This window comes from Penaeus vannamei, chromosome 23 (assembly GCF_042767895.1).
Source record: "Penaeus vannamei isolate JL-2024 chromosome 23, ASM4276789v1, whole genome shotgun sequence".
NCBI lineage: Eukaryota > Metazoa > Arthropoda > Malacostraca > Decapoda > Penaeidae > Penaeus > Penaeus vannamei.
In genome coordinates, this window is record NC_091571.1 from 32,827,248 (window position 1) to 32,853,228 (window position 25,981).

At 35.7% G+C, this 25,981-nt stretch overlaps 3 protein-coding genes across 6 annotated transcripts in view; 2 read left to right on the forward strand and 1 right to left on the reverse strand.

Annotated features, from left to right (window-relative positions):
• Positions 1-287: 287 nt before the first annotated feature.
• On the forward strand, positions 288-6,211 carry LOC113809079 (proteasome subunit alpha type-7). The gene is made up of 6 exons (XM_027360568.2): positions 288-422; positions 4,882-5,008; positions 5,125-5,227; positions 5,340-5,484; positions 5,639-5,821; positions 5,953-6,211. Exons 1-6 carry the CDS (start codon positions 318-320, stop codon positions 6,040-6,042), a joined length of 753 nt encoding a protein of 250 aa, XP_027216369.1. The 5' UTR covers positions 288-317; the 3' UTR covers positions 6,043-6,211.
• Positions 6,212-6,222: 11 nt separating this feature from the next.
• Positions 6,223-22,839, reverse strand: Strump (WASH complex subunit strump). 4 transcript variants are annotated; one of them, XM_070137926.1, is made up of 22 exons: positions 22,779-22,839; positions 18,949-19,098; positions 18,635-18,737; positions 18,195-18,386; positions 17,766-17,986; positions 17,563-17,635; positions 17,208-17,453; positions 16,848-17,090; positions 15,735-15,845; positions 15,149-15,371; positions 14,764-14,942; positions 14,453-14,620; positions 13,989-14,129; positions 13,516-13,698; positions 12,570-12,722; positions 12,237-12,391; positions 11,771-11,933; positions 10,372-10,474; positions 9,525-9,708; positions 9,143-9,369; positions 8,809-8,968; positions 6,223-7,153 (listed from the first exon to the last, which is right to left on the reverse strand). In XM_070137926.1, exons 2-22 carry the CDS (start codon positions 19,065-19,067, stop codon positions 7,012-7,014), a joined length of 3,489 nt encoding a protein of 1,162 aa, XP_069994027.1. In that variant the 5' UTR covers positions 19,068-19,098; positions 22,779-22,839; the 3' UTR covers positions 6,223-7,011. The 4 variants fall into 4 exon arrangements, with proteins under 4 accessions (XP_069994027.1, XP_027216683.2, XP_069994029.1 ...); XM_027360882.2 differs by lacking the exon at positions 22,779-22,839 and adding an exon at positions 22,595-22,731; XM_070137928.1 differs by lacking the exon at positions 22,779-22,839 and adding an exon at positions 22,577-22,689 and having other exon boundaries at positions 18,949-19,119.
• Positions 22,840-22,987: 148 nt separating this feature from the next.
• The window catches only part of LOC113809084 (uncharacterized protein CG1161), a 4,702-nt gene continuing 1,708 nt past the window's right edge, over positions 22,988-25,981 (forward strand). Inside the window, exons 1-4 of the mRNA XM_027360573.2 lie at positions 22,988-23,247; positions 24,848-24,957; positions 25,219-25,333; positions 25,583-25,981. The exon at positions 25,583-25,981 is cut by the window's right edge and continues 1,708 nt beyond it. Coding sequence (XP_027216374.1) covers positions 23,155-23,247; positions 24,848-24,957; positions 25,219-25,333; positions 25,583-25,870 — 606 coding nt within the window. The 5' untranslated portion in view covers positions 22,988-23,154 and the 3' untranslated portion in view covers positions 25,871-25,981. The remainder of the gene's footprint in view (positions 23,248-24,847; positions 24,958-25,218; positions 25,334-25,582) is intronic.

The window sequence follows — 25,981 nt, forward strand, 5'->3', positions numbered from 1 at the left end:
TCCACTGATTTAGATGTGCATTTAAATACCTGTCTATTATATAATCAAAATCCCATCATGAATAAGCAGAAAAGATAATAAAGGATCATTGAATATGTGTGCATATTAATGTTTATTTGTTTATTCATTTATCTATTTACTTATTCAAATTATATATTGATCATGATTAAGTAGAAGCAGAATTGAACCCACACACCCCAAATCCAGTCCCCTTGTCCATCGCGATTCGAATCTCGCGCCCTCCCCACCGCCCGAAGCTTTCCCCCGCCGCCGCCAGATGTCTCCACCATATTGTTGTCGTTCCGCGAGTCATCGTCATGTCGGCCTCAAGTTACGACCGCGCTATCACCGTTTTCAGCCCTGATGGCCATCTTTTCCAGGTGGAATATGCACAGGAAGCTGTGAAGAAGGGATCGACGGCTGTGAGTATCAGTGGGATTATCTTTTAGGAGGATTCAGCCCCGGGTGTTGGCGAAAAATGGTTTTGCCGGATGATCCTCTGTCCCTCTCCCGTTCAAAAGTTGACATGTCATTTTATGGGTATTTGTTTGGCACTATAAATCTTTGCTAATATTGGGATTGTTTTGTGGTACGAGCTTGCTGTAGAATCTACTTTTACCGGCGCGCGGATGTAGAGGGAAATGAATAACGCCATCTTATAATGCGTAAGAAATAGAAACAACATAGTTCAAGTTGCAGCGGCCTACTATTCACCGCTAAAGGACGAAAATATCCCCTGCACAGCACCGCTCAGAGTCTAAGTCGCTCATCTTGTTTATCTTGCCAGGAAAAACAATACATTGACCGCATAACCCATAACTGAAATCCCATTCAGGTGTTACTGTGCTGAAATTCAGGTGTTACTGTGCACTTGTCAAAATATTTTGCTAATTGTTAGTATCTGCTGATGCACATATGCTTTTAACATCCTAAATGTTTACAATGGGACCACATTTGTTATAGACTGTCCCCGACTTCCGCCAACAATATTGGGGGATCCCGTGGGGAATCGGAAGGTTGGGGGGGGGGTTGCTTTTGTTCATACCATGCATTTTATAAAGCAAAGGAATGTGGGATTTTGAAAACCCAAACCAAGAATAGTATTCGATAAAAGTTGAAGACAGTGACGTGTAGATAGAGGGAAATGGATACCGCCATCTTATAGAGTGGAATTGAACATAGTTTAAGCTGCAGCGGCCTTATAGTCGCCGCTAAATGACGAAAATATAATGTGTGGTCGCCGCTCAAATTTTAAGTCCAGCAACTTGTTTACCTTGCCAGAAATAAGAAAACTCTTAACTGCTGAACTCATTACTGCGATGTCCAAACTAGTTTGTATGTTACTGTGCACTTGTCAAAACAATATTTGGCTTATTATCAGTGTCTGCTGTTACACATTTATACTGTTAAAGCCTTTTAATAATGTTGTTATTCCTCATTTGCATATTTTAAGATTTATCTACTCTTGTTTAGAATTATGCGCATCTAGTGTTTCACACTTTCTTTCACCAGACACAGGTTAACAGCTCATGGTGCGCTCATTTTGAGGTAGAATGCCGGTGGAAAAATGATGCGTTTCCATTGTGTTGTTGATTCTGGGTTATTTTTAAGACATACAGTTTCAATGAAGAATAATTAGACTGTAGTAACCATCCTAGTTTAATATCTGAGCCCATCAAGATCTCCAAATGATGAAAAAAGTGATAAAATCGAAGCAATCCAGACGGTACAAAGAAGCAACGAAAGTTTGAAGTTTCCTGATTTAAAGGTATATGATGAATGCAGCACTATCTTGCTGTACATACCGAGGTGAAGACAATGTGTCCCAGGGGATGTTGGGGGGGCAGAGCCCCCCATCAACCCTCCCAGAGGGCATGCCTAGACACATCAACTTAAATTGATATATAAGGCTGGATTATTGGTCTATGTTTTTTGGGGGGAGTTTGGAACATGTAAATTCCCATAGAGTTTTGCAAAAAGGTGGGTTGGGTTTCAGTAGAGTTTTTGAATTTGGGCGTGTCAGCCTGTAGAATTTCGAAGATGGCGGTTACATTATAGACTTTAATTTGCCAATTTTAAGTGTTTTTTGTGCTAGTTTTACGCATCTTTGATCGTCATTCTTCTTATTTAAGCCTGTTTTACCCCATGCTTTCCCTGATATGCGTCATGCCCTCCCCTGCTAACAGAACTATCAAACCAAGATCATCAATGGAGAAATGGTACTCAATCTCCTGAACGATTCATTCACAGAAAAAAGAATGCCAAGAATTGATGAAATCATTGGATTTCTTGCAGAAAACATCAGTTTAGTCTCTGGGAGGGTGTGTCACCCTCTGTAACAAATACCTAATATTTCATACAATAAAGAAAGTGGAGAATGTAAAAACCAAAGACAAGATTTGGCCACAGATGTTTCGACACAGTGTTGCATGAACAAACGAGTGACTGAACCACATCTTAAATGCACAAACTACCAGAAGGATAGCTATGTGGAAAAGAAAATCTAAACCTGGGGGCTATGCCTCTGGACCCCTTCCCAATTGCCGTAATTCCCTACCAGGGGCTCCGCCCTCGGACCTCATCCCAATTGTCTAATTTCCATACCAGGGCCTTTGGACATCTTTGCTGGTGGCATGTGGGGACTTCTGCACGTCACATTTTCAAAGATTTACTTAAATAGTTTCACTTCTGCAAATCAATTTTGATAGCAATGAATGTAGTATTTGGTTTATTTTTTTAACTGTGTGAGCGCAGTTCTATCTTGCCATACATACCAATGTGAAGAGAATGTTTCCTAGGGAGTGTTCTATCAATCCTTTCCTTGGGCTAGGCACACCTAATCACAGCTACTTAAGATTGTTAGGTTGTGTGTATTTAATGTTTAGGATGTTTTTTTGGGGGGTATGGATGATGTGAATTACGGTAGATTTTACCAAGAGATGGGTTGGATTCCCATAGAGCTTTTCTAATTTTAGCACTTCGGTCCATAGAATTGCAAAGATCGCGGGTATGTCTGCAGTTTCATTTGCAGATTTTAAGTTGCAGTCTACTGGAAAACATGGGTGTAGATAGTGGAAGGTAGTTAATGTATAAAAGAAAAAGAAAGGGGCCAAGGATGTTGCCTTTCAGAATGCCAGAAGAGACAGGGACTGAGTTAGAAGATGTGCCATCAAGCAAGACCCGCTAGGGTCCTACACATCAAAAAAATTGGTCCTGTGATATCATAACATCATAATTTAAGTGTTTTTTGTTAGAGACTTTGTCGAAGTCTTTGTGATATTTGCATAAAGCCCCCTATAGGTAGGATGGTTAAGGCAAGTGACCGGAAGGACATAGATTGTAAGGTAGGAGTTAGGGTACAGGTGCAGGACCTCAGGATTAAGGCAGTGGCCAGTGTTTTCAGCAGTTTCTGTATGCCATTAGTCGATATGTCAAGCGGAGGGATTGGAAGATAAGGGCTGTCTGGCATTTGGGTATGTTGGTATCTGTATGTGAAAATTAATTGAAAGTATGTGTTGATTATATGTATTTTGTGTTTTGGGCTGGTTTCAAGGGTGATGTTGATTTCAAGGCTATGATTGCTTGTCTTGTCTTCGTGACTTGAAAAAAAGGTTTGGCTCCGAGATTGTTTATAAAGTAGGTATAAAAATGTTTGTGTTCCACTATGTTTTTGGAAAATGTTTTTCGGAAGGATTATCTGGAGTGTTGTATGTTTGTGAGTCTGTAAGGTTATTTTTTATGGTGTCTGCATAGGTCCCTGAAGAATCAAGGAAATGTATTTCTGCTTGAAGGTGTTTTCTGTGATACATTTTTCTTTGTAGGTGAGTATGGTATGTTTAAGGGGGCTGTCGTTCTGAAGAACGAAGTTCGTTAATTATGATCAGATTTTTTTTATTTTTTAAATTGTTATATACACATATAGGGTGATAAACACCGCTAAGTTTCATATCATTTGAATAATAAATAGTTAGAAGTAAAGGGACTTGTATAGGGATCTGTATAAAAGTAATCCATGCAGTAGTTAGTGATGTCCTATGTGACTACAACTGTCAGTTCTGGAATATAGGTAAGCCTCTCTCTCTTTGTCTGGTTGGTCTGAGGTCGACGTCAACGAGAACACTGTCATGGTTGATCTGTCCTGGGTTAACCTTGGTGCTTGTTATGTCTCTAATGTTTGTGAGAAATAAGTCTAGAATGTGTGAGGTAGTGTGAAGGTCACTGGCACCATCAAGACGTGCTATGTTTTGTATTTGTGTTGGAGTGAGTATTGTTTGCGAGAGTGAATGAATATTTATGATATCTATGAGTCATGTAATTAATACCTGTTTGTGTGTGGAATAATGAGAGCCACAAGGTCAGTGTGTGGGGAGGTCATGGGGGGACAGAAAAGTCCAGTCCATGCTAGGTAGGTTGTAGTCACCCGCTATCCATAGATTATGTACCATTTCTTTGCAAACAAGGAGTTCAGAGACCATATAGATTTTTGGGTGATTTATGTAATATATGAAGTATTGGGAATAGTGTTTAATGTGGGACACATTTGATACTACATTTGCTATGACCTGTATATTCAACACAAGATTGGTATCTAACCTGTAACTTTTGCATTGCTGGGATTATATAATGATTGTATAGGGACTTAATGACAAGAAAAGATGTATATGTTGCATAGTACAATTTACATATACATACTTCTAAGTGGCTGAACAGAAAGTGGTGAATTTTATAGTTATTCATACTGTGACTTAAAAAGAATAATAATAATAAATAAAAATAAATAAATAAATAAATAAGTAAGTAAATAAATAAAATTAACATTATTGGAGTATATATGGTGTATACTGTATGTGTAGGACCTATATTCTATGATGACTTTTTCAGGTTGGTGTGAAAGGCAAAGATGTTGTGGTTCTGTGTGTAGAGAAGAAGTCTGTTCCAAAGCTGCAGGAAGAGCGCACAGTAAGAAAGATCTGTCTCTTGGATGACCATGTACTGATGGCATTTGCAGGTACTATACTAGGATCACTTTATTGTAATTACTTCCCACACTTGTTTTGACTGTAATCTGATATAATTTCTCTGTTTTGTTTCCCAAGATACTGATTGATTTATGGATTATTTTAGGTCTTACAGCAGATGCAAGAATTTTGGTTAACAGGGCCAGAGTTGAGTGTCAGTCTCACAAGCTAACTGTGGAAGACCCTGTCACTCTTGAATATATTACAAGGTAAGTTGCACCATTTTATTTCTTGGGACTTCATGACAATCAGTGATTGGAATTATCCCTCTCTTTTCCCTGTTGATTTATATATATATACATAATTCATTTACATTTACAGATTCATTGCCACATTGAAACAGAGGTACACACAAAGCAATGGCCGTCGACCTTTTGGTACCTCATGTCTTATTGCTGGGTTTGACATGGACGGAACACCTCATTTGTATCTGACAGATCCCTCTGGCACATACACAGAGTGGCAGGTTAGTATTCTTAATAAAAATTATTATTTATTTTTATTCGTATTTATCAGTATTCTTATTAATGGCCAGTAATACTGTCAAAGAAACTAACAATCCACTAGTTCAGCCTTGAACGATTTTGTACAATGAATCAATCACATGGCTTGTTTTCCAGGCCAATGCCACAGGTCGCAGTGCAAAGACTGTCCGAGAATTCTTGGAGAAGCATTACACTGATGAGGTAGTCTCAACAGAGGCAGGAGCCATCAAGCTAGTAGTTAAGGCATTGCTAGAAGTGGTCCAGTCTGGGGCCAAAAATGTAGAAGTTGCAATTATGAAGCCCAATGAACCAATGAGGGTAATATATTTTTGTCTTTTAGTTTGCTTCAATAATATTGGGAAAAACAAGATAGTGGCAAAATGTTTTACCTTATTTGAATAAAATAAAATACTTTTCAGTCAATTAAAAACATTTTTGGCATTTTTCAGATGCTAGATATTGGCAGCCTTGAGAAGATCGTAGCAGAGATTGAGAAGGAGAAAGAAGAGGAAGCAGAGAAGAAGAAGCAAAAGAAATAGTTGTATTACATTAAAAAGTAATTACTAGTAATGTTTTAAGTTCAAGTATATTTGCAGGAGAATCATGCTTACCAATGAGTATTTTGATTTATAACATCATTCAGTTTGCTTATCCCAGCAGAATGTTATTTATAAAAAACAGCTCTTTTTTCAATAAAGGAGGATAAAATACTTATCTCATTTACCCTGTAAAAATGTTTTGCTTTTACTTTATTGCATTATTGTTGAAAATTTTACACAAATCAGAGATTACAATATGAACATTTGACAGTAACAATTTTTCCCATCTGAGGAACCCTAAATTTTTACTTATGCAGCAATAACCTGTGTAAATAATGGTAATAAAATTCCTGTTTCTGCCCAAATCAAATTTTATCTAGAATCACACATTTATATTTTTCAAGTTATTCACTAAGTGAATTCATACACATTATAATGAGATCAACTAAAAATAAAACCGAAGAACATTTAAAATGCAATGTTGTAACTATGCTGTACTCTGATATGACTAGCATTACTGACAGAAACCAAACCTAAACAATGGCTGAATATCTTCAATATTCTTATATTAAAATTAAACGAAAATCACATGGAGTAGCATAATATCAATGTAATAACTGAAAAAAAGGTATAATATTGATGTGAGAGAGAGCTGTATACACAGTATATGTGTATATTTGACTACTTGTGGAATGTTAATGGGTTTTACTTGTGCCCATAAATCATCATATTTGTATTCATTTTCTAAGCTTTCTTGAATTCTTTTATTTGTAATGAGATATATATTCAAATGACATTAGTATTATAATTACAAAAATATCTGTATAAATATATACATTAACTATATCTTCCAGGCAAATAACAACATCCAACAATAACTATTTAGTATTCCGTTACTCAAAATAAGACAATCACCTAACAGCCATACTTCTTATTAGGGAAAAATCAAAAGATTTTAGGAACATAAACTTAGCCTATATGTGCAGCAAGAAGATGCTGAGGCACATATAATGAGAGAGTTTTTTTGGAGACCGCCATTTTCTTGGCAACTTCTTGCAAAACTGCTAGCCCAGTCAATATTTCGTGAGGTAAGTCTGCTGCCTTGTTCGTACTGTTGAAAAAGTAAAAAGTATCAATGTTAATATTGGTTCTTGATAGTATTTATACATTATTTCAATCTTAACCTATTCACATATGTAAGTCAAGGTGATTTAATACATATCACTCTGTACCTGTGCTTTTGTCTGCCTTATGTGGTTAGACCATCAAGCATCAGTGAAAATTTTGGTGACATGACAAAGGTTAATGGTTGTTTAAAACAAATGTGTTTGGCTTTAAAAGGTCATATAGCACTATGGAAAGTATTATGGCAAAAAGGGGGTGAAAATGGGTTAATAATTAGGACACTAGGATAGTATTGTAGTGAAAAGGGTAAAGAGGGGTACCAAATGGAGTAAGGCAGCGATGAGTTAATGGGGGAAATGAGTCAAGGCCAAAGGGTAATTAGAGCAAATGGAGGGCATCTGTGCATTTGAGAAAGGAAGAGGAACAGTGCAAAAGAGTCATTATGAAGCAATCAATGGGTAATGAAAATAGAAATAAGTGTCAGAGATGAAGAAACCAAGGAATAAGAAGATACCAGGAAGGAGGTAAAGTATCAGAAAGAATGTCAGGAAGGGAAGGATCCAGGGAAGGACACTTGTCACAAGGAAGTCGTACAAGCATCCAGGAGATAGTGGGAGGGATAAGAGAGAGGAGCATTTTCTTGGGTCATCTTTAGGAAGTTTTGGATGTCTTCAAGGGTTTCTGGAGGGGAGTAGGGCAGAGAGGTATAAGGAGGAGAAAAGACGTAATAATGACGACAAAAAAATAAATGTGCTAGACATCAAGGGTCATATAGCACTATGGTATTGTATTGTGGTGAGAGGGTTTTTTAAAGTTCTTTATTAGAGTTAAAGTATCATATCTCAATGGTCATTTATTGTATGATAGTATAGTATTTAAAGGAGTAGAAAGAGAGGGTAGATGGGGACAAAGGATGGTTAGATCAAATGAAGGATATTTAAGTAGCCGAGGAAGGAGAATAGGGTATCAACAGAAAAGGTGCAACAGGTTGGGGTGTCGCAGAAGAAGGGATATGTGAGGGAAAGTAAGGGGGAAAAGATGACATATGTCTGTGGGGTAGCTAAAGAGTTAGGTGTAGGAGAATATGGTAGAAGGTTGGGTGGAATGGTTAGATTGCCTTTTGACTGAATTTTACTAGGAGGGATAGGGGAAAAAGAGAGGGTGATTATGGGTAGGCAGACGAGACACTGGGGAGATTCTGCAACATCTTATGAAGAAGAGAGAGGAGCGGAGTGAAGAACAGCATTGAGAAAAAATCTGTCTGGCTTCACTTACTGCAGGGCAGCACCTATAAAATACCTTATGGGAACTGCCACAATTGACACTTTTGTGTGATTGTCCAGAGCAATTTTAACAGTGTGCAGTGGCTTGTACAGCAAGCAAAAATGAAAGAAATAGAATTGGTTGAATAAATACCAGAGAGAGTGAATAAGTGAATGAATGAATGAGAGTGACAACTGCAGACAGGGGGAGAGAGATCATACAGGCTTCTTTCACTTTTCCTGAAACTCGTATTTGTTGCATGTCAGTGACACTTTAGGGGCATGTCTTGTCAAAATGACTCCTCACATAATGATGATGTGAGGAAAGCCAAGATATTCCAGTGCAAATACTTGTACAAGCAATCCATACTTCACAAACCTTGCTGCAGTATGTGTTGTGAAGGATGTGATATACTGGGATAGAAGTTCAATGAAACGAAGTGTATGATCCTGGTGAAACTGTCGCAACAGGGATGCAAGTCCCGTTACAAGTAATTCTCCATCAATGCCCTCAGTGCCTCTGATGCCAGTCAGGGTACCTGTTTTAATATAGACATATATTACTTTTATTCAACCAGAAGTACTTTATATTTTGTCTTTCCACATAACTATAGAACTTAACATAAATGAATTTGAATGCATTTACTTTCCCTTTTTCAGAACATTTTAAGGACACCAGCAAAAAGTAGTAATTCCTTTTCTGTTCGACATACCAAGCATTTTTGCATAATGTATCTTTGGAATCTGGTTGATCACAGTCAACAGTAGCACCATGCTCAGAGGATTAAGAGCCTTTGTGGTGATGTAGATCCTATTAAGAGGTTGGGTCATCCCACACCACTCCAAAAAGATACTGAGTTCACTGGTTAATGCACCGTCCTCATCTGGGTATGGCCTTGTAGGATCAGCATAATGTTTCTTTACATCTGACATAAGCGAGCTAAAGGTGAAAACACAAATTAGCTTTAGTAAATTGTTGAATAATTTACAGGTTAATATTAGTATAATGCATTTCTCCACAGTGATCCTTTAAGTCATCAGTGACCCTTATAATTACAATGATTACAGGCAATAAATAAATTTAAAGAGCCTTACTCATTCATAGTTGAAAGTGCAGCTGCAAGATACTTGGCATCAAACTTGCATGAAGAATTGAGACGATTTGCAGCATGGAGCCTGAGGACCTGCATCTGCCCTATTCGCATGATACGATCAACAATTGATGTTGACAATTTATTTGTGCGTTGAGCCCACCCAACATACTGCCTCTGCGGTTGTGCTGTTGAAGGATAATAGAGATAAGATAAGCTAAATACCATAAGAAAAATGTAGTATTCTCCTAAAAAACAACAAAAACAAGGATCAACACATATTTATATAAAAATGTATGTCTGTTTATGTATATATTTGTTTTACCCTTTTACACAACTAAAATGTTAAAGGAAACTAAATGCTTATCCACTGCTGTCGTTTTGACCTTGCTTAAAAAAAAAGATTATATTTTGGGTAACACTGGTTAGTTGGTTGGTTCATTTATTGGGTAGCAAGATAACTCATAAAGTTATGAAAAAAAAATGAAATTTTTTACTTGGTGTGTGCCTTAGCCCAATGTAGATGCCATCAAATTTTGGTGGTTGATCTGATCATTATCCAAATCCAGGAATTTTTTTAAAGGATTGCATCAGGTACACTTACTGCTTGACAAAAGGGATAATTATTATTATTATCATTACTTTTATTATCCACCTTGGTGGAGGTATGCACTCACCGAGTGCTTCTAGTTTCTTGTAACATCAACCTCCCATTCACTCCTTCAGCCCCTTTCTTACAAAATTTATTATTTAAAAAACATCATATATCAATAAAGCTCCTCTCATGATCTGTCTGGAAAAAGACAAACAATAACACAATTTCTTTCTTAAATCGGGTAAAAAACACTTACCAACTACATGAGTGTTTGGGGTCAACTGGGGTGGGGTTGTTCTTAGTATCTCTTTTATGGTGGGATCCTTCTGGCAGGCAACCTCAATCTCCCGAACCAAATTCTGAAATGAATGTCACATGTCATAGATGCAAAGATTAAAACGAAAACATAACATCGAATATCGCTTCCCCATAAGAATATATCCTTCCATTAGGAATGTACAATGATACTAACCTGAAAAACTTCCCTTGCTTTCTTGTCAAATAATTTAAAAAGCAAGCTACCTTGATTACTTATTTTGTTAAATTGTATGTTCAAATTATGATTCCTAGCCTCTATTTTGGTGTGAATGAGAATAAAATATCTAGAACTGTCTGATATATTTCCTCCAACCAAAAATCCACAACAATGTTACCACCTTTATGGCAAATGATGTGAATGCACTGCCAGAGCCCAGGGGTCGGATTCTCAAAAGAGTTAGGGCGCCTTAAGGAGATATGGCGCCTTAACGCGTTTGAGAATCCGGCCCCAGATTTCTGCATTGATTAGAGTTGGTAATCAATATTTACCTTTGTATCATGGTGTAAAAACTACATATAAAACGACAATCTAAGTTATGGTTTTGCAAAATAAATGAATTGCAAATGTTATGGTTATTAAAGAAGTTCCAAAACTTTGATCCAAAGTCTAAGCATTCACAACCTTTGCTGTAATGGTGGTAACATGGATATCATCCTCTACCTCACTGGACCTTCATCTGTTTATCTGGGTGGCTTTTGTCTCCATTCCTCCCTCTCTATTCCCTCTTACGCAATGAAAAGTATCCACTGCCCTTTTCCTCTCCACATTTCATATGTACATATAAATAGATAATTTAGGCCACCATCGCCGGGAACATGTGTTTATTGTAATATTGTTTTGTGAAATGTTTCTGCACACAGATGGCTCTCCAAGTGCTTAGCTGCAAAGAAGTAATTCAAACCAATTTTGCATTCATTTTAGTGTTGTTATTTTAAATGTCTGTGAACATAGATGGCTCTGCCAGTGCTTAGCCAAAAAGGAGTCAATTAGTAGATATTGTGACCTCCCCTTTCCTTGACCTGGTGGGAAAATGTTTTTTTTACTGATGCTATCAATATTGATACTGTTATTTTTATTATAAACATTGTAATTATTATATTGTTATTAGCATTATTATCAGCAGTATCAAATACTAGAAAATATTGAAAATCAAGGAAAAGGTTAAACATGTGAGACGGGTACTTTTCATAACAGGCTTATTGGTGACCTAGTACTTTTGGAGCCATCTATATGTAAAAACAATGACTAAATTAAGAAGCAAATTTTGAAATCTCAACAAATGTGGATATGCATGTTATATAATTAGCAAATAAATGAATACAAGAAATTAAATTACCTGTAACTCAGTCACAATTAAGAAGGCCAGCAATTTGTCAACGCCTGTAAGTCCAGCTGTGCTAATACTGGACTCCACTTTCCCCATGACAGAACTTGAAAGCACTTCTGTGTGAGTTTTACTGTCATACCACGTTCCCAACTGAGGCACATACACAGTCGTCCTGCAGTAGAAAGATAATGAATTAAATCGTAAAATTAAGTGTGAGTCCTTCTCACTTCATGACCTGAAGTTGAGGAAAAAAAAAAGTAGTATAAAATAAGTCTTACAACAAACTATATGCAGAAAAACAGACTCACCCTTCAATAAAATTTTTTTTAAACACTTTCATTCAAGCCTTCACTTTTTGAATGATATATTCCTATTTACAACATTATCAACAACTATCACATCTTTACATATGAGCAAGCATATAAAACAAATACAACTTCTGGTACTCCACTACAAAATCAACATAAAAAATTACTTGGGATCAGTGATGCGAAGAATCTCCCGCACAAGCCTCCCCACAAAGTTAACAGATTGGGCATCAACTGGTTGGAACTTTGGGATTGGGATTGCAATACTTTGGTATACACTCTCATGGTCAGATATTTTCTTCTTGAGCAACTGATTACATTCCTGTGATGGTATAAATAATACATTCAGTAAACTGTAACTAATTAAAGCCCTGTAATCATAACATTTACTTCATATACAAAACCTATATTTATTATTATTGCATATTCACTCACATGATGCAATTTATATTTTTTTACAATAAATAAAAAAAAACGATGATATCTTTTAATCTTTTTACCTGTTCAACATTATAGTTGACAATGCGAGACATTTCTTCCTGCCAAATCTTCAGGCCATACATACTAATATAGTCTTGGATGTATTCAAATGAAGTGCGAAAACCAGTCGTCTGTTGTTCAACTGCTTGTAATCTTTTGTAAAGCTCACTTCCCTATAAGGTAGAAAATATTTAGTGCTTTAATCCCAAGCCACTAAAGATGGCATGTGCATACATTTCATACCCACTGTGTTTAAATTAGTAATTGTTTTTACACATAAATGGCTCCACAAGTACTAACTCACCAATGAACAATTTATGAGTACCACCCATCTCACCTGTTTTCAATGATATTATAGTAATTATGATGTCTATAATAAAAATAACAATATCAATATTGATAGCATTATTAAAAAAAAAAATAAAAAAAAAAAATAAAAATAAAATGCTTTTCCAATAAACTCTAGAAAAGGTGGAATCAGGTGAGGTCATAAGGCATACTAATGGACTCCTTTATGGCTAAGCACTTGCAGAGCCATCTATGTGCACAGACAATCCACAAAACAATTTTACATTTTCCCTCAGGCACTGGGTTAAAAATACTGTATGCATAGTAAGAGACAATGTGATTCTTATTTCAGGTTAAAAACTTCATGGTAAACATAATATGATTACAAATAGGGCTATAATTTTATGATTAGTAATGTGTAAGCTCTGTTGTACTTACTCTATTCTGGATTCCAATGAAAGCAAGACAATATATACACAAATCAGATTCATATAAAATACACATAAATATATGGCTTCATATATTTTTCTTTAGATACAAATATAACTATATTGAAATACCCTTGTATGCAGTATCAATCAATTAACTCTAGTCAATTCAACACTGCTTGAAAATTTTTATAAAATGTTTGGTAAAAAGAAATGAGTAAGGATAGGCTTAAAAGACATACATTCATACCTTCACTTTTGTATTAAATGTCAGTCCTTCATGTAATATCTTGGCCACTAACAGCACCAATTCTCTACGCACACCATCTTCTAGGAGACGGCGAGGGTCAACCTGGATCACACCAACAAGTGTTGTCTCCATCATAGCAACACCCTCTGCCAGCACAGCCACGCCATGGCTTAACTCGGCCATCTGTAGGTAAGAAATATCAGGAGAATTGAGATGGTTTAGAAATAAAGTACATTTATCATATCTTTACTTTTTTTTCTTCTCTGTATGTGAACTAATATCCCTTGTTCAGCTGAGACTGTATATCCATTTCTTGGTCTTATTCCTATTCTGAAATACTGTAAATATACTCTCATAAAAATTCAGGCTGTCTGAATCTTCCTCAAGGCTCTATTTTAGACTTTAACAATCTTCCCTCTCAATAGAATATAATAATAACAATAAAAAAAATACAACTCTGCCAACACCAGTACCTGATATCTCTCCTGCAACTGTGCATAATCTCTCATCTTGTCCTTATCAAGACGAGTGGGTATTGGTTTAATCCTTTCTGTCTGAAGCTTGATAATTTTTGCAAGTAAACCAAACATGGTTTCAGGGATAATTTGAAGCACCTGGAATTATGAGATTCATTATTAAATATTTCATATTGCCACTAAGGGCTACTACATTAACCCTTGAAGAATTACACTACCTCCAATATTTATGAATGATACTGTAAGCTCCCTATAAAATTCCAAAATTTAAAAAGGCTGTATCTTTTAATCTGCTCCTTAGTTTTACCTTTCTTTCTATAAATCACAAACTAAGGCAAAAAAAAAAATCAATCAAAGCTTATCTTCCTTATTAACTTTATACAAAATTTAAATCTACCTTCTTAACAATACCATGGAAAAATAACCACTAGGTTCAGAACAAAACAGCCCATAATACTTACTTTTCTGACATATGTAACAAGCTCTCCAGAATAATAAGCAGACACAGAAATGAGATCTGGACTGCGTGCTTGATTGATTCGCAAAAGTGGCAGATCTAGTCCTGAAGATATCTTCAGAAAAGTTGCTCGCATTCTAGCTACATGAGATGGGTCCTTCTTGATAGCAGACTGGAAATCAACAACAAGACTAAGATATTGATTTACATTTGCCAAAATTCATTGTGCTCTGTGTTCAATCTTTGTGAATCTTTCTTATGCTGCAAAAAATAAATGAACAAACAATGTTTAAATGGTTAGTATTAAAGACTCACCTGCATAACTGTTGTATATTCATCTACCAACTTCCATGCATAAGACAAGTCGGATATCAGAGACAGCGTAACCAGGTTGTCCTCAGTGATCCCAGCAACTCTCACCAATGCTTGCAAGGCACCGACCACCTCTCCTACTGCTTGGACAACACCAGCACTCGATTCCAGACCATGAAACTCTACCAGGAAAATTTTGATATTTACATGATGAACAAGTAATTGAGTAAAATTGAAAAATGTTGGCAATTGCAAGGTTGATGATTCTATAGTCCATTTTCAGTCAACTTCCTAACATATGTGTTCATCAAATGTAAGTACATGAACATGAAAAATCATACTCGAAAATTCTAACTGTTGCATAACTACTTTCCTTCGCTTCTTATACCTTTAACTTCTTTCAGTGCCTGTATAAGCTGTATAATCTTCCTCCCCGATGATCCAGGTTCATCCAAACTGAGGCTCAAGATCTGTTCTCCAATGTCTTTGAACCATTTCTGAAGCCGTTCGTTCTTGGCTACACGAGCAAGAGGTCTGCTCCCGGCAAATACCTCTGAGAGTTCCAATACTTGTTCATTGGCCTCTTTGCGGTATTTATCCCATCTGACTGACTGTTAAGAAGAATAAAAATCAGTACTGTTTATATGTGTACAGGCATGAATTTGTCTGATAAACATAAATGTGACTGTTACTATAATATGCATATTTGCAATATATAGCAGCATAAAGATCATCTCATTTTCCATTTGTGACTTTACTATCTGTGGATAAGGTTTTCCTGTCAAACTTAATAATACTGCACTACCAAATCATGGTCTTTTGTCAGTTTAGCAGCTATTTTGGCCAATTCCTTGAATAAGCTTGGACCACTTCCATGTTATCAGGCAGGGTAAGAGTTTGTGCTGTGCCTGAGTAAATGCTTGAAGTGAGTGAAGAAGTCCAGTACAGTGAGAAAAATAAATATTTAAGATTACCTTCTCTTCAAAGAGCCTCTTGTAAATGGTGTTCAGTTCAAGTTCTAATGTAGCTGTATTCAGCAAGAGGTGAAACACCATCATGGGGGAGTAATGCATATCACTCACAACCTGAAAACATAAAAGGTTATGACATTTATTTGTTAGCACATACTACAATATTGTTAGTTCTACTTTATTTTTCTTAAATAAAGGTTTCTATAATATTTTACATTGCATTTGGGTTATGCAATCTTGTTATGTTCTTAGTCCCCCTTTGTATACTTTTACACATATATAAAACCATTATCTTATTTGCTACTTTGCTACAGGTGACATTCTACTGAATTCTTTTGAATTGTTGTCATAGAATTATCACTGCACATCATTAAACTATTGATTATATTCTAAGGTGTACACACATAGTTACATATGTAGCCTTTGAGACAACTATTGTGTTCCAATGCCTAATCTCAAATTTTGTAACTACAATAGTTATACTAAAACATTAAGTGGTAAAGGGGTACTGATTGTGGTTTCATGGATCAAAATATGTCTGACAATAAGATATTCCATGACATCAATATAAACTTTAATATCCAATCTACCATGCAGTAATTTTCTTTGTGAAATCACTAATGCCTTTGCCACATTTTGAAGACTGTAGTTGTCAACACTAACTTCAATGTGGCTTCATGATTTGCTGTAATAAGCTGATTGTATTTCATGTACCATCAAATGCACATTCCTTGCCTTGATAGTAGTATTCTAGAATGTATATTTGATTGGATCTCTTGTTAAGGCATATGGTACTTACTCAGGACTGTTAACTTTTGAAAGTGCACAGTTATGCTGACAGCTGATAATTTTTACATATATATAAAAATATATATACCTAGAGACCTTCTGCTGAGAAGAATCACATTAAGTTTTATGACATCAATGGTCTGCGGTGATCAATTAATAATTTGGGAATAACCAACTATTTACAAAACTGTGTCTTTTCAGATGATGATGGTCTTGTCTAAACTGTGCATACCATACTGCATATGTCTCAACTTTTATAAATGATGACACAAGTACATAAGAATTCCTAAATCAACTAATATATGCACAAAAAAAATCATTATGTACCTGATCACGAACAGCTCTGCACCTCTTATTCCCTTCACCTCCTGCCTTTGCCAATGTTGCAGCATGCAGCATTGCCCATCTTAGCATTACATTACATTCCCTCAGGAGATTGAGGATTCTATTGTTATGATCCAGGACTCTTGCTTCGCTCATGGCACCCTCAGACAGAAGTTGGTCCGTTTGCTTTGCGAGTTTCCCCATTTTTGTACCTACTTTGGATGCTTGTTCTTTGATATTTGAAACCTGAAATCAAACATTTGTTTGCTTTGTATAACAATTTTAATGAAATAGGTAAATATTTAATCTATATAAGGCATTATTTTTCAATAGAAATTAAGATTTTCTACTATAAAAACATACCTCTAGAGTATTATTCAGTGCTTGCTTAGCTGCTTTATAGGATTCCCAAGAATCAATCAAGTTTGCAGTCATACCCATGTAGTAGCTGATGACCCAATTATCAGGGAAAAATCTATCTACTATCTCTCTCATTTTAGCAGTCTGGGAGTGGAGAGTTGCTGGAGTAAAGAATAAACAGACATAGAGCATGGAAGACTGGTTTGCAAGTGCTGCTGATCGATGCTCTGGAGATGGATATGCCTGAACCTGAAAGAGAAAAGTGAACAGTATAAAAGTAAAATAACTTCTTGTGGTTCTGGTACTAAAAAAAGTATATGCTGCTACACAAACATTTAAAACGCTAATCATAGCTAACCTGGTGATAGATATCATCTGATCTTAAATGTCCTAAGACTAAACTCAGGTAAGTTGCTGGTAGCTCCACTCTCCTGAAAGCAACAGAAAAATAAAAGAGGACAAAAACTTTACACTCAGTATAATCATTACAATTACAACTACTTATATTTTCAAATGCACAGTAAATTGATGTTACTTACACCCATCCCTTTTACTCCTTACCTAAAATAATCCTCAGGATAATTATTTGGTCTCCTGCTACCTGGCAGAGTTGAAAATCCTGTCGATCTAAGCAACTTGCACACATCATCAATGTTGGTATCACTAGAGGCCTTCTGCCCTGCATAACGATGATAGGCAACAATAATCCTTTCTCGAACTACTCCTGGAAAGAGCGAGTCGACCACCAACAGCATGACTCCATAGAGGTGCAGAGCTTCGCACTGTGAAAGATGGGTAGTATAATTCATCTATCACTACTTTCTTCTAGCTATTAGTTTACATATTCTTGAAAAGCTGTAGGATCACTAATACAAAAATGGATAGTAAGCATAACAAACCTACACAAACTAGAAAAATATATCAAAGTAAAACATAGCAACTTGATACATGCTCTGGTCATTAAGCATCTAAATCTATTTTCCAACATACCATAAGCTGTTTTCCATCTTCATTAGTGAAAACATTCTCCAGAGTTCTCTGTATGAATGTCCCTTCATTGAGGTCTTGCAGAAAGCTGTTAAGATCTGTGACATACCGATGAATACTCTCAAATACTGCATATATTCTCTCTATAATGGAGCTGTGATTCTCACGGATTTCATCATCTATGTCAGCCAACACCTGCAATTCAGTGATAAAGATGTATGGGTAATATTTCCTGATCTCAAAAATCAAATTTCACTTGAACTTTATATTTTCATGATATTTAGAATATTCATCTTAAATACCTGTATAGTGTCCAAGGGCTTATTGTAATATAATCACAAAATACTACCACATAAATTCTATGCAATAAAATCATTACAGGATCAGTAAAAATATAATATATTGACCAGCTGTGATATACAATAACAAATCACACCACTTACAGCTGTATCTTCAATCTTCTTATTAAAACCTTCAGGGGCTTTGAAATAAGTAAAATCCAAAACAACGTCTCCATACTTCTGTTGTTCAACTTTAGTCTCTAATCTGAAATGTTAATAAAAGAATTTGCATCATCATAATACCTCATTATATCAATTAAGGAAAATTAGGTTGTTTCCAAACTATGAGCAATTAATCAATTTAAAGGACATTCTGTCATAAAATATTGCTTTAATATGATCCAGATAATGTATTTGAAATAAAAATAATCATTACTATAAAATTGAAAACTCACAACAATGACAAAAGCAATTACCTGAATACTTGAGGAACATAGTCAGATAAACGCATCAACTCTGCAATAATGGAATTTGCCCTTGCCACTAGCCGGAGCAGGGTCTGCCCACAGACATTATTCTCAGCCAGAAAATCCATCACTGTGTGTACTTCATTATCTTACAATTTTCTGGAAAGCATGATCAAATATCTATATAAATTTTAAAATGCAGCACAAACACACATGTACATCCACATACATACTCAAACATAAAAAAATACATGCAGAAAAATAGATATTTACATGCATATTTACACAGGTTGATAATTACAGAGATAAGCAGATATAGACAAAGAGAAATGGGAGGGGGAGATGGACAGACAGATAAGCAAACACACAACTACAAAAACACTACAGCACTAGGTGTAAACTGGTCAAACATTTTCTTTTTAGACCATGTTTCTTTGTATCTGTTTATTTTCAGAGTAACAATTTCCTTTTCTCTCAGTCAGTAGATCTCAATGCACAACCTTTTTAAAAATGAATCCATTAGTGAATACTAGTTTATCTTTCAGATTTTAATCAGGATGCAAACCTAATTTGTAATCAATGAAAACACTGTTAATCTCATTCTGTTCTGAAAAAAAGACTGGCACAAACCTGTACATACCATACATATTCAACATGAAGTGAACCTTTTCCTAAACACAACTGCCAAAATTTTGGAATAAGATTCCAGCATGTGTATAACAAAGGAATAAAAAAAAATCTTTCCAACTGATTGACACTGGTTTTCAAACGGAACTCTCTTTTTGTTATTACGATGGTTGTGTTCTATTCAAATCCACTTGAAGCTGACCTGTGATGAAAAACCTTTAATCAAGCCCAACCTGATAGTGGCACAGTTTTACATAATTGCCATAGGTCGTCTTTCTGTCAATTGGTGCATCACTACTGGCCAAAAAATCTCCACCAAATATAGTTTTGCAACAAAGATTTGGATTGATTTCATATTTGATAATAAATCACCATGGAAATCTATCAATGTTATTTTGGTGGACACTGGTTGGTCTTCGTCAAGATGCAAATTTTCACAATGGCCAGGTATAAGCCAATGTAATAGTATGGATTAGAAAAAAGTATATATAATAATAATGATAATAATAATCACAAATTAAATATCTCAACAACCTAAAAACAGTTTATAACACAAATATGTAAATAAAAAGTTTTCTTAGTATTTAGAAATCCTAAAGTAAAAATTGATACTACTTTCCAAGAACCCATGAACTCAGCAACCCACCACCATCAAAAATTTTCACAAGACCAAATTTTCACAAGACTTAGGAAATCCTGCAAGACACTTTATCATGTCATATAAGCCTACCTGAGGGCTCCATTTCTCTCCGTGACAGAAGTGACAGTACTAATATTTATATTGATACACTTAAGTAAAATGTCATAAAAGGAAAATTTTGGTTTGAAGGAAAAATGAACAATCTTTTGTAAACTGAACAATGAACTTGAATGAAGTGAAATCAAACAAAGTTTATGGACTCTGTACTATGACAGCTATAGAAATAAACTGAAATAAATAACTGAAATAAACATAAGTAATACCATCAAAGAAAAAAAATATGCTTTAGTAGCATGTATACATCTAGAAAAGGCTTTTGACAACAAATCATAATGCATCATCAATAAAAATGGTAAACCTATGAATAAGGGGGAAAAGTTGAAGAAGCCAAATGAAGTAAACAGATTAGAATACAAAAAACTACAAACTAAAGCAAGAAAGTTATTAAAAAAAAATAATATTAATAATTTCAACAGAGGGAGCAAACAGATAGACAATAATTTAATTCCATGATATTTCCATAAAACCTAAAACAAAATATGGTATCACAATTTTCAGCATAGCCCAAAACACAAACTGAAAAGAGAAAAAGAAAAAATCCTTCAAATTTGTGCATGAAGAATAGCAACAAGCTACTCGAAAATCACTCCAGTAGTTGCATTATACTCTCATTATACACATAAGAGGTTATCAAAAATAAACTAAAAGAGATGGATTGTACACATGATGAATATATTAGAAATTTGAAAAAACAAGAAAATACACAAATTAAAAAAAAAATCAAAATTTTTTCACAAATGGTTAAAAAATTGACAACATGAAATCTAAAATACATCTACCATTTCTAATGCATTAATAAACCCCTTGGTAAAGTGATCAGTGTTAAATTAGCCTGACAGTAAGTTGAAAAGGGAACTGGGAGTGCTCGCTTCCATGTGCACAATCGGACTCATTGTGGTTGCTAGGGTTAGAGTGTCATCCTGTGATTGCTTGGGCTTATACAGTATATTCAAAATATTCAAAATCAAAGCAATAGAATCTTATGAACACCACCTAGGCTAGCAACAAGAATTGATCCCAAAAGTACAAGAGAAACAACAATAGACTTGATTCTATCAACAAAATCTCAAAGGCATTTAGAAATAGAAACTGCTCAACGCTTATAGGTGATCCTCTCCCAGTTATTATAAAAGATAATGATCCTACAAAGAGAAGAAATGGCTATGTACAAAAGAAGGATGGATTCTTTTTTTTCTTTTTTTTAGAAACTGATTACTAAAGATATAGAAAATACAAATTCCCTAAATGTCATAATTAGTCTACTAAATGATACAGACTAATATGCACCACATCTGAAAATAATTACAATATAGATAAACCAAATAAACCATGATGAAATAGGAAATGCAATGAAATAATCAAATTAAGAAGTAGAGCATTTAACAAACAGAAGAAAAAAAAAATAACCAGGAAAACCAAACAGAATATACAATGGCCTGGGGTTATTCTCAAGGGAGGGTTAATGGTTGAAACAAATAAATGCACTAGACATCTAAGATCACATAACACTATGGTAAAGTACTGTGGTGAAAAGATCTCACACCTTAGGAATGAGACAGAGGAAGGGGATGAAGAAGAAATAGAAGAGGAAAGGAGAAGAAAAGACAGAGCAAAATTAGTTGAGGGAAGGGCTGAAGTCCACGGTTGAGGCAATCCCTACATAGGGCTCCAGTCTCCGTCTCCTAAGCCACCCCATGACAACAACGAGCAAGGTATTTGGTGGGATTCCCAAGGAGAGGAGAAGGGAGCAAGGATGAAGAAGGGAAAAGAAGCATGGAAGACAAGCTGCCTATTTACTACGAAATGATGAAAATATCCGCTGAATGTCATCACTAAGACTCAGTTCACAACACCCTCACACAGCCAGCTTTTAATGTCACATTTCTGGAAATTGGTACGAAGAGCTAATAAAAGTTAGGTTTGGATTTGAGAGTTTACATGATACCCTGTTTTTTTTCTGGAGGGTGCACTCTCAGTAACAAATACCACTACTGTTGCCATTAATAGAATACTGTTCATCAAAAATGACAAAATGGTCTTCCAATAGCTTTACTGAACCCACATGCTGTTCTTAACTGCATAAACATGTACTTCAGAAATAGTAACAAATAACAAAAACAATAACACCTCACATTGTGCCACATTAAACCCACCGATTTACACATAGTAGCAATCTGTTAGAAAAATAAACGAGAGATTTTGCACCAAAACGTTTCCAAAAGTTATATTTGCTGTTAAAACCGAAAATACCCCAAAAAATGAGCTCACCGGAGACAAAAATCACCACTACTTTATCTCTCCCTCTTCTCGTGGGTCCGCCCCTTGCCTCCCACACTTCCTGCGTACCCCCTCTCCCCTCCCCCATACCTGCCCTCTGAGCCCTCCCTCACCCCCGGCCTCCTATCCTCCCTCTCCCTTATCACCCTCCTCCCCTACTCCCCATTACCCTCACCTCCAGCACCTCCCTTCCGCCTCCCCTCCTTCCCTCTCCCCCACTCAGCGCCGGTGCCCTACCCCCTCCCCCGCCCCTCCTGCTGGGTCAGCTGACTGTCAAAATAAACGTTGAAATATATTTTCTGTCGTCTGATGTATTTTGTCTGTTTGATATTGGTCGAGATAAATATATGCGAAGTAGTCACGAACTGGCTGGCCATTTTTTTCGGTCAATCAAGGATTTTTCCCCTTTCCGTTGATGACATTCGTGTTTGCATTTTGCAATGGGATATCAAAAAATAATCATTGATTAATTACACTCAAGTTGAATCTATTATTAGATAGTGATATCATTCTCTTAAATGAAATGTTTTTCTAAATTTGTTTAACAACGAATGCCGTATTGTTTACCTGGACCTATCAAGATGGGGACGTCTGCGTACATATTTATCCTCACATTTCTCTCCTTCTGTGCAGTTTTTACTGAGGTATGAATAGTTGACCATTTAGCTGCCATCGTTTTTCTTTCGTTAGGCAATAGAGATAATCTCTATTTGGGGTATTTTGCTCAAACAAAAGGTGTATCACGTGATGATGAATAGCTTCCTTTTCCCAAGGATTTGTTTTTGGCTTCCTGTTATATATGAAAATACTTTATTTGTGTTTTTTTATAGACAATCACTGGTTAGAATTATTAAGACTAAGCATAGTTTAAGTATAAGAAGTTGAATGGGTGAAAGTTTTTATATTTTATGTCCTTTAATTTCGATATTAAGTTTACAATATTTTTCTCACAAAGTAAGTAACAGAAGAAGAATCCATGATTGGATGAGCTTCACAATAAAGAAAAAGTGTCTGGTCAGATGTGTAATTTTTTTTCATTAAAATGATAGAAAGAAGTAAGACAACATTTATAAAATGCATGAAGTCTTTATGCTGCGTTCAGAACTCCTTTTCTTGTTCATCCAGACAATTTGTTAGGTCTAGCAGGACAATAAGGCTGCATTCGGAACCTCCTAAACCTTTACTGCCCAGAATGCAGCCAGCTTGAAAGTAAATTTTCACTGTTTTATCATACCAGTGTCTTTATTTTAGGTTTTGTAACTTCTTTGATGCATATTGAACTGACCTGCAAATGTCAAACACAAAAATATCCTAGTCCTGCTCACCTTGCAGGAAGGCAATAGGCACGAGATGGATAACTTGTCCAGGATGAGAAAGTAGAGATTCTGAATGGTCAAAACATCTTGTCCAACTTATCTGGACAAGCAGGACAAGGAGTTCTGAACACAGTACTAGTATTAAAAAGAAAACTCTATAAGTTAGTCAGAAGAAACAGTGCCATTTATGAAACCAATTTCAAACAGTAAATGTTTTGGTAACTTTTTAGAATAGATTGGAATCTTAGAATACTTTGAATTTGATATTAATGGGCTCCTGTTGATCCACTTATTGAATTTAGCCATGATAGCTATTGGAACTAGTAGACTTCCAAGTTTTATATATCTAGGTACCACCTTGGCTGAGTCATGACCTCACTCACAAGGCGCATGACCTGTCCGAGCTCTGTCTTGGCAGTCAGATATGGTGCAGCTTTTGCATTTCTTGCATGGGTAGGGTATGAGTAAAAATATATGAATGGTGCATAATTTGACTCCTCAATTTCCTCAGAATATATCCATTTCCTTTAGAAACATTTTGCCATCAGGTATTTTAGGGTATTGTCAATATTGTAGCCAAGCATCAACTGTGACTACTATAAATTCATGCAAGACATCTTAAGGAATCCACCAATACTAAATACAGTGGTTTTATACAGAAACTCAGGGGAGGGAAAGAATTCTATGTATGACTCTCGAAACATTTTCAGTTTGCATACATATCTTGACAGAAGAGAAAGTATATTTTTTTCTTTCACACATACATTACATATTAATAACTTATTATGACATTTGTTTTCGTATTTTTTGTGTCAAGTAATTTTTACTAAAAGAACCCAAGTCCTGCAGAAGCATTGACTAACAAGCTAAAATATAAAATTATCAATATTTGAATTGAAACCACTTGTATTTGTTACATATATTTCAGGCACAGTATGAGGATAAGAGATGTATCTGTATATGCCCTGACCCTTCTGTCATAAATGGTACCAAGAGTAACCGCATGGTCTACAAGGAACCTGTTGCCCCAAGCAAATGGTAAGTAGTATAAAGAGTTGGTGGTTACTGAATGAAACCCACATTCATGCTGTCAGTATCTCCTCTCCTTGTTTTGTTTTTTTTATTTGCTTTACGATTATGGTCTGGTGTAAAAATATTTGTTTTTACATTTGTACATAAGTATAACCATACATAATACATAATACATACATAATTTTTCCATTGAAAAAATATCAGTATAGTATTTAGTGAAGGTCCAGATATACTTTAAGTTAGCAAATATTAAACTGATCCTTTCAGTGACTGTGACAATGTTGTACTACCAAGAGTAGCAGACGATATCAAAGGCCGTGAACAAGAATTTTGTCCACGTTGTGAGTGCAAGTATGAGAGCCGTAACAGTAATACAATCAAGGTAATTTCACTTTTGTTTTGATAATGTAATGGGATATACTTTCATGGAATAATCTAGTTTTTACTTAATTACTTGTGCATTTGACTTTGTATAGGTCAGTATACTTCTCCATGTTTGATTTTGAAAGGTACATCCATTCCATTAATTTTCATTAGCATTTATTACCTGAAGTTGTTTATGAAGTTGTATTACACTGATGGTTTGGTCTTCATGTCGTTTTCACTCATTTTTTCTCTCTCTCTCCATTAGGTTGTAGTAATCCTTGTGATATGGATCATCTCCTTGTTGGTCGTGTACATGGCCTTCCTTCATTGTCTGGACCCACTGCTCAACAAGAGGAGGTCACAACCTTCATACCAAGAACATACCAATGAGGATGATGAGGCAGGCACTGTTGGAGGTGCCCCAGGCATGGCACAGCCACTTCGCGTCAGACCCAATGTCCTTGGCCGTGTAGGACATCAACAAGACAAATGGAAGCGGCAGGTGCAAGAACAGCGTAGAAACATCTATGATAGACACACCATGCTAAATTAGTTGGTGTTGGCAATTTTTGGAACCTGAAATTTACTTTGCTCTTGATTTTTCTTTCTTTTGTCTTGGTCTTTTTCACTTTTTGTAATGTACATGGATATTACAAAATTGCCT

Bases quoted from the DNA above. Each gene is read 5' to 3' on its own strand.
- LOC113809079 (XM_027360568.2), top strand. From the start codon at position 318: ATGTCGGCCTCAAGTTACGACCGCGCTATCACCGTTTTCAGCCCTGAT. The intron at 5,485-5,638 runs GTTAGTATTCTT...CTTGTTTTCCAG, and splicing joins GCACATACACAGAGTGGCAG to GCCAATGCCACAGGTCGCAG. The intron at 5,822-5,952 runs GTAATATATTTT...GGCATTTTTCAG, and splicing joins AGCCCAATGAACCAATGAGG to ATGCTAGATATTGGCAGCCT.
- Strump (XM_070137926.1), bottom strand. From the start codon at position 19,067: ATGGATTTTCTGGCTGAGAATAATGTCTGTGGGCAGACCCTGCTCCGG. The intron at 18,387-18,634 runs GTAAGTGGTGTG...ACTGAATTGCAG, and splicing joins AGAAGATTGAAGATACAGCT to GTGTTGGCTGACATAGATGA. The intron at 17,454-17,562 runs GTTAGCTATGAT...TTTCTCTTTCAG, and splicing joins CAGATGATATCTATCACCAG to GTTCAGGCATATCCATCTCC.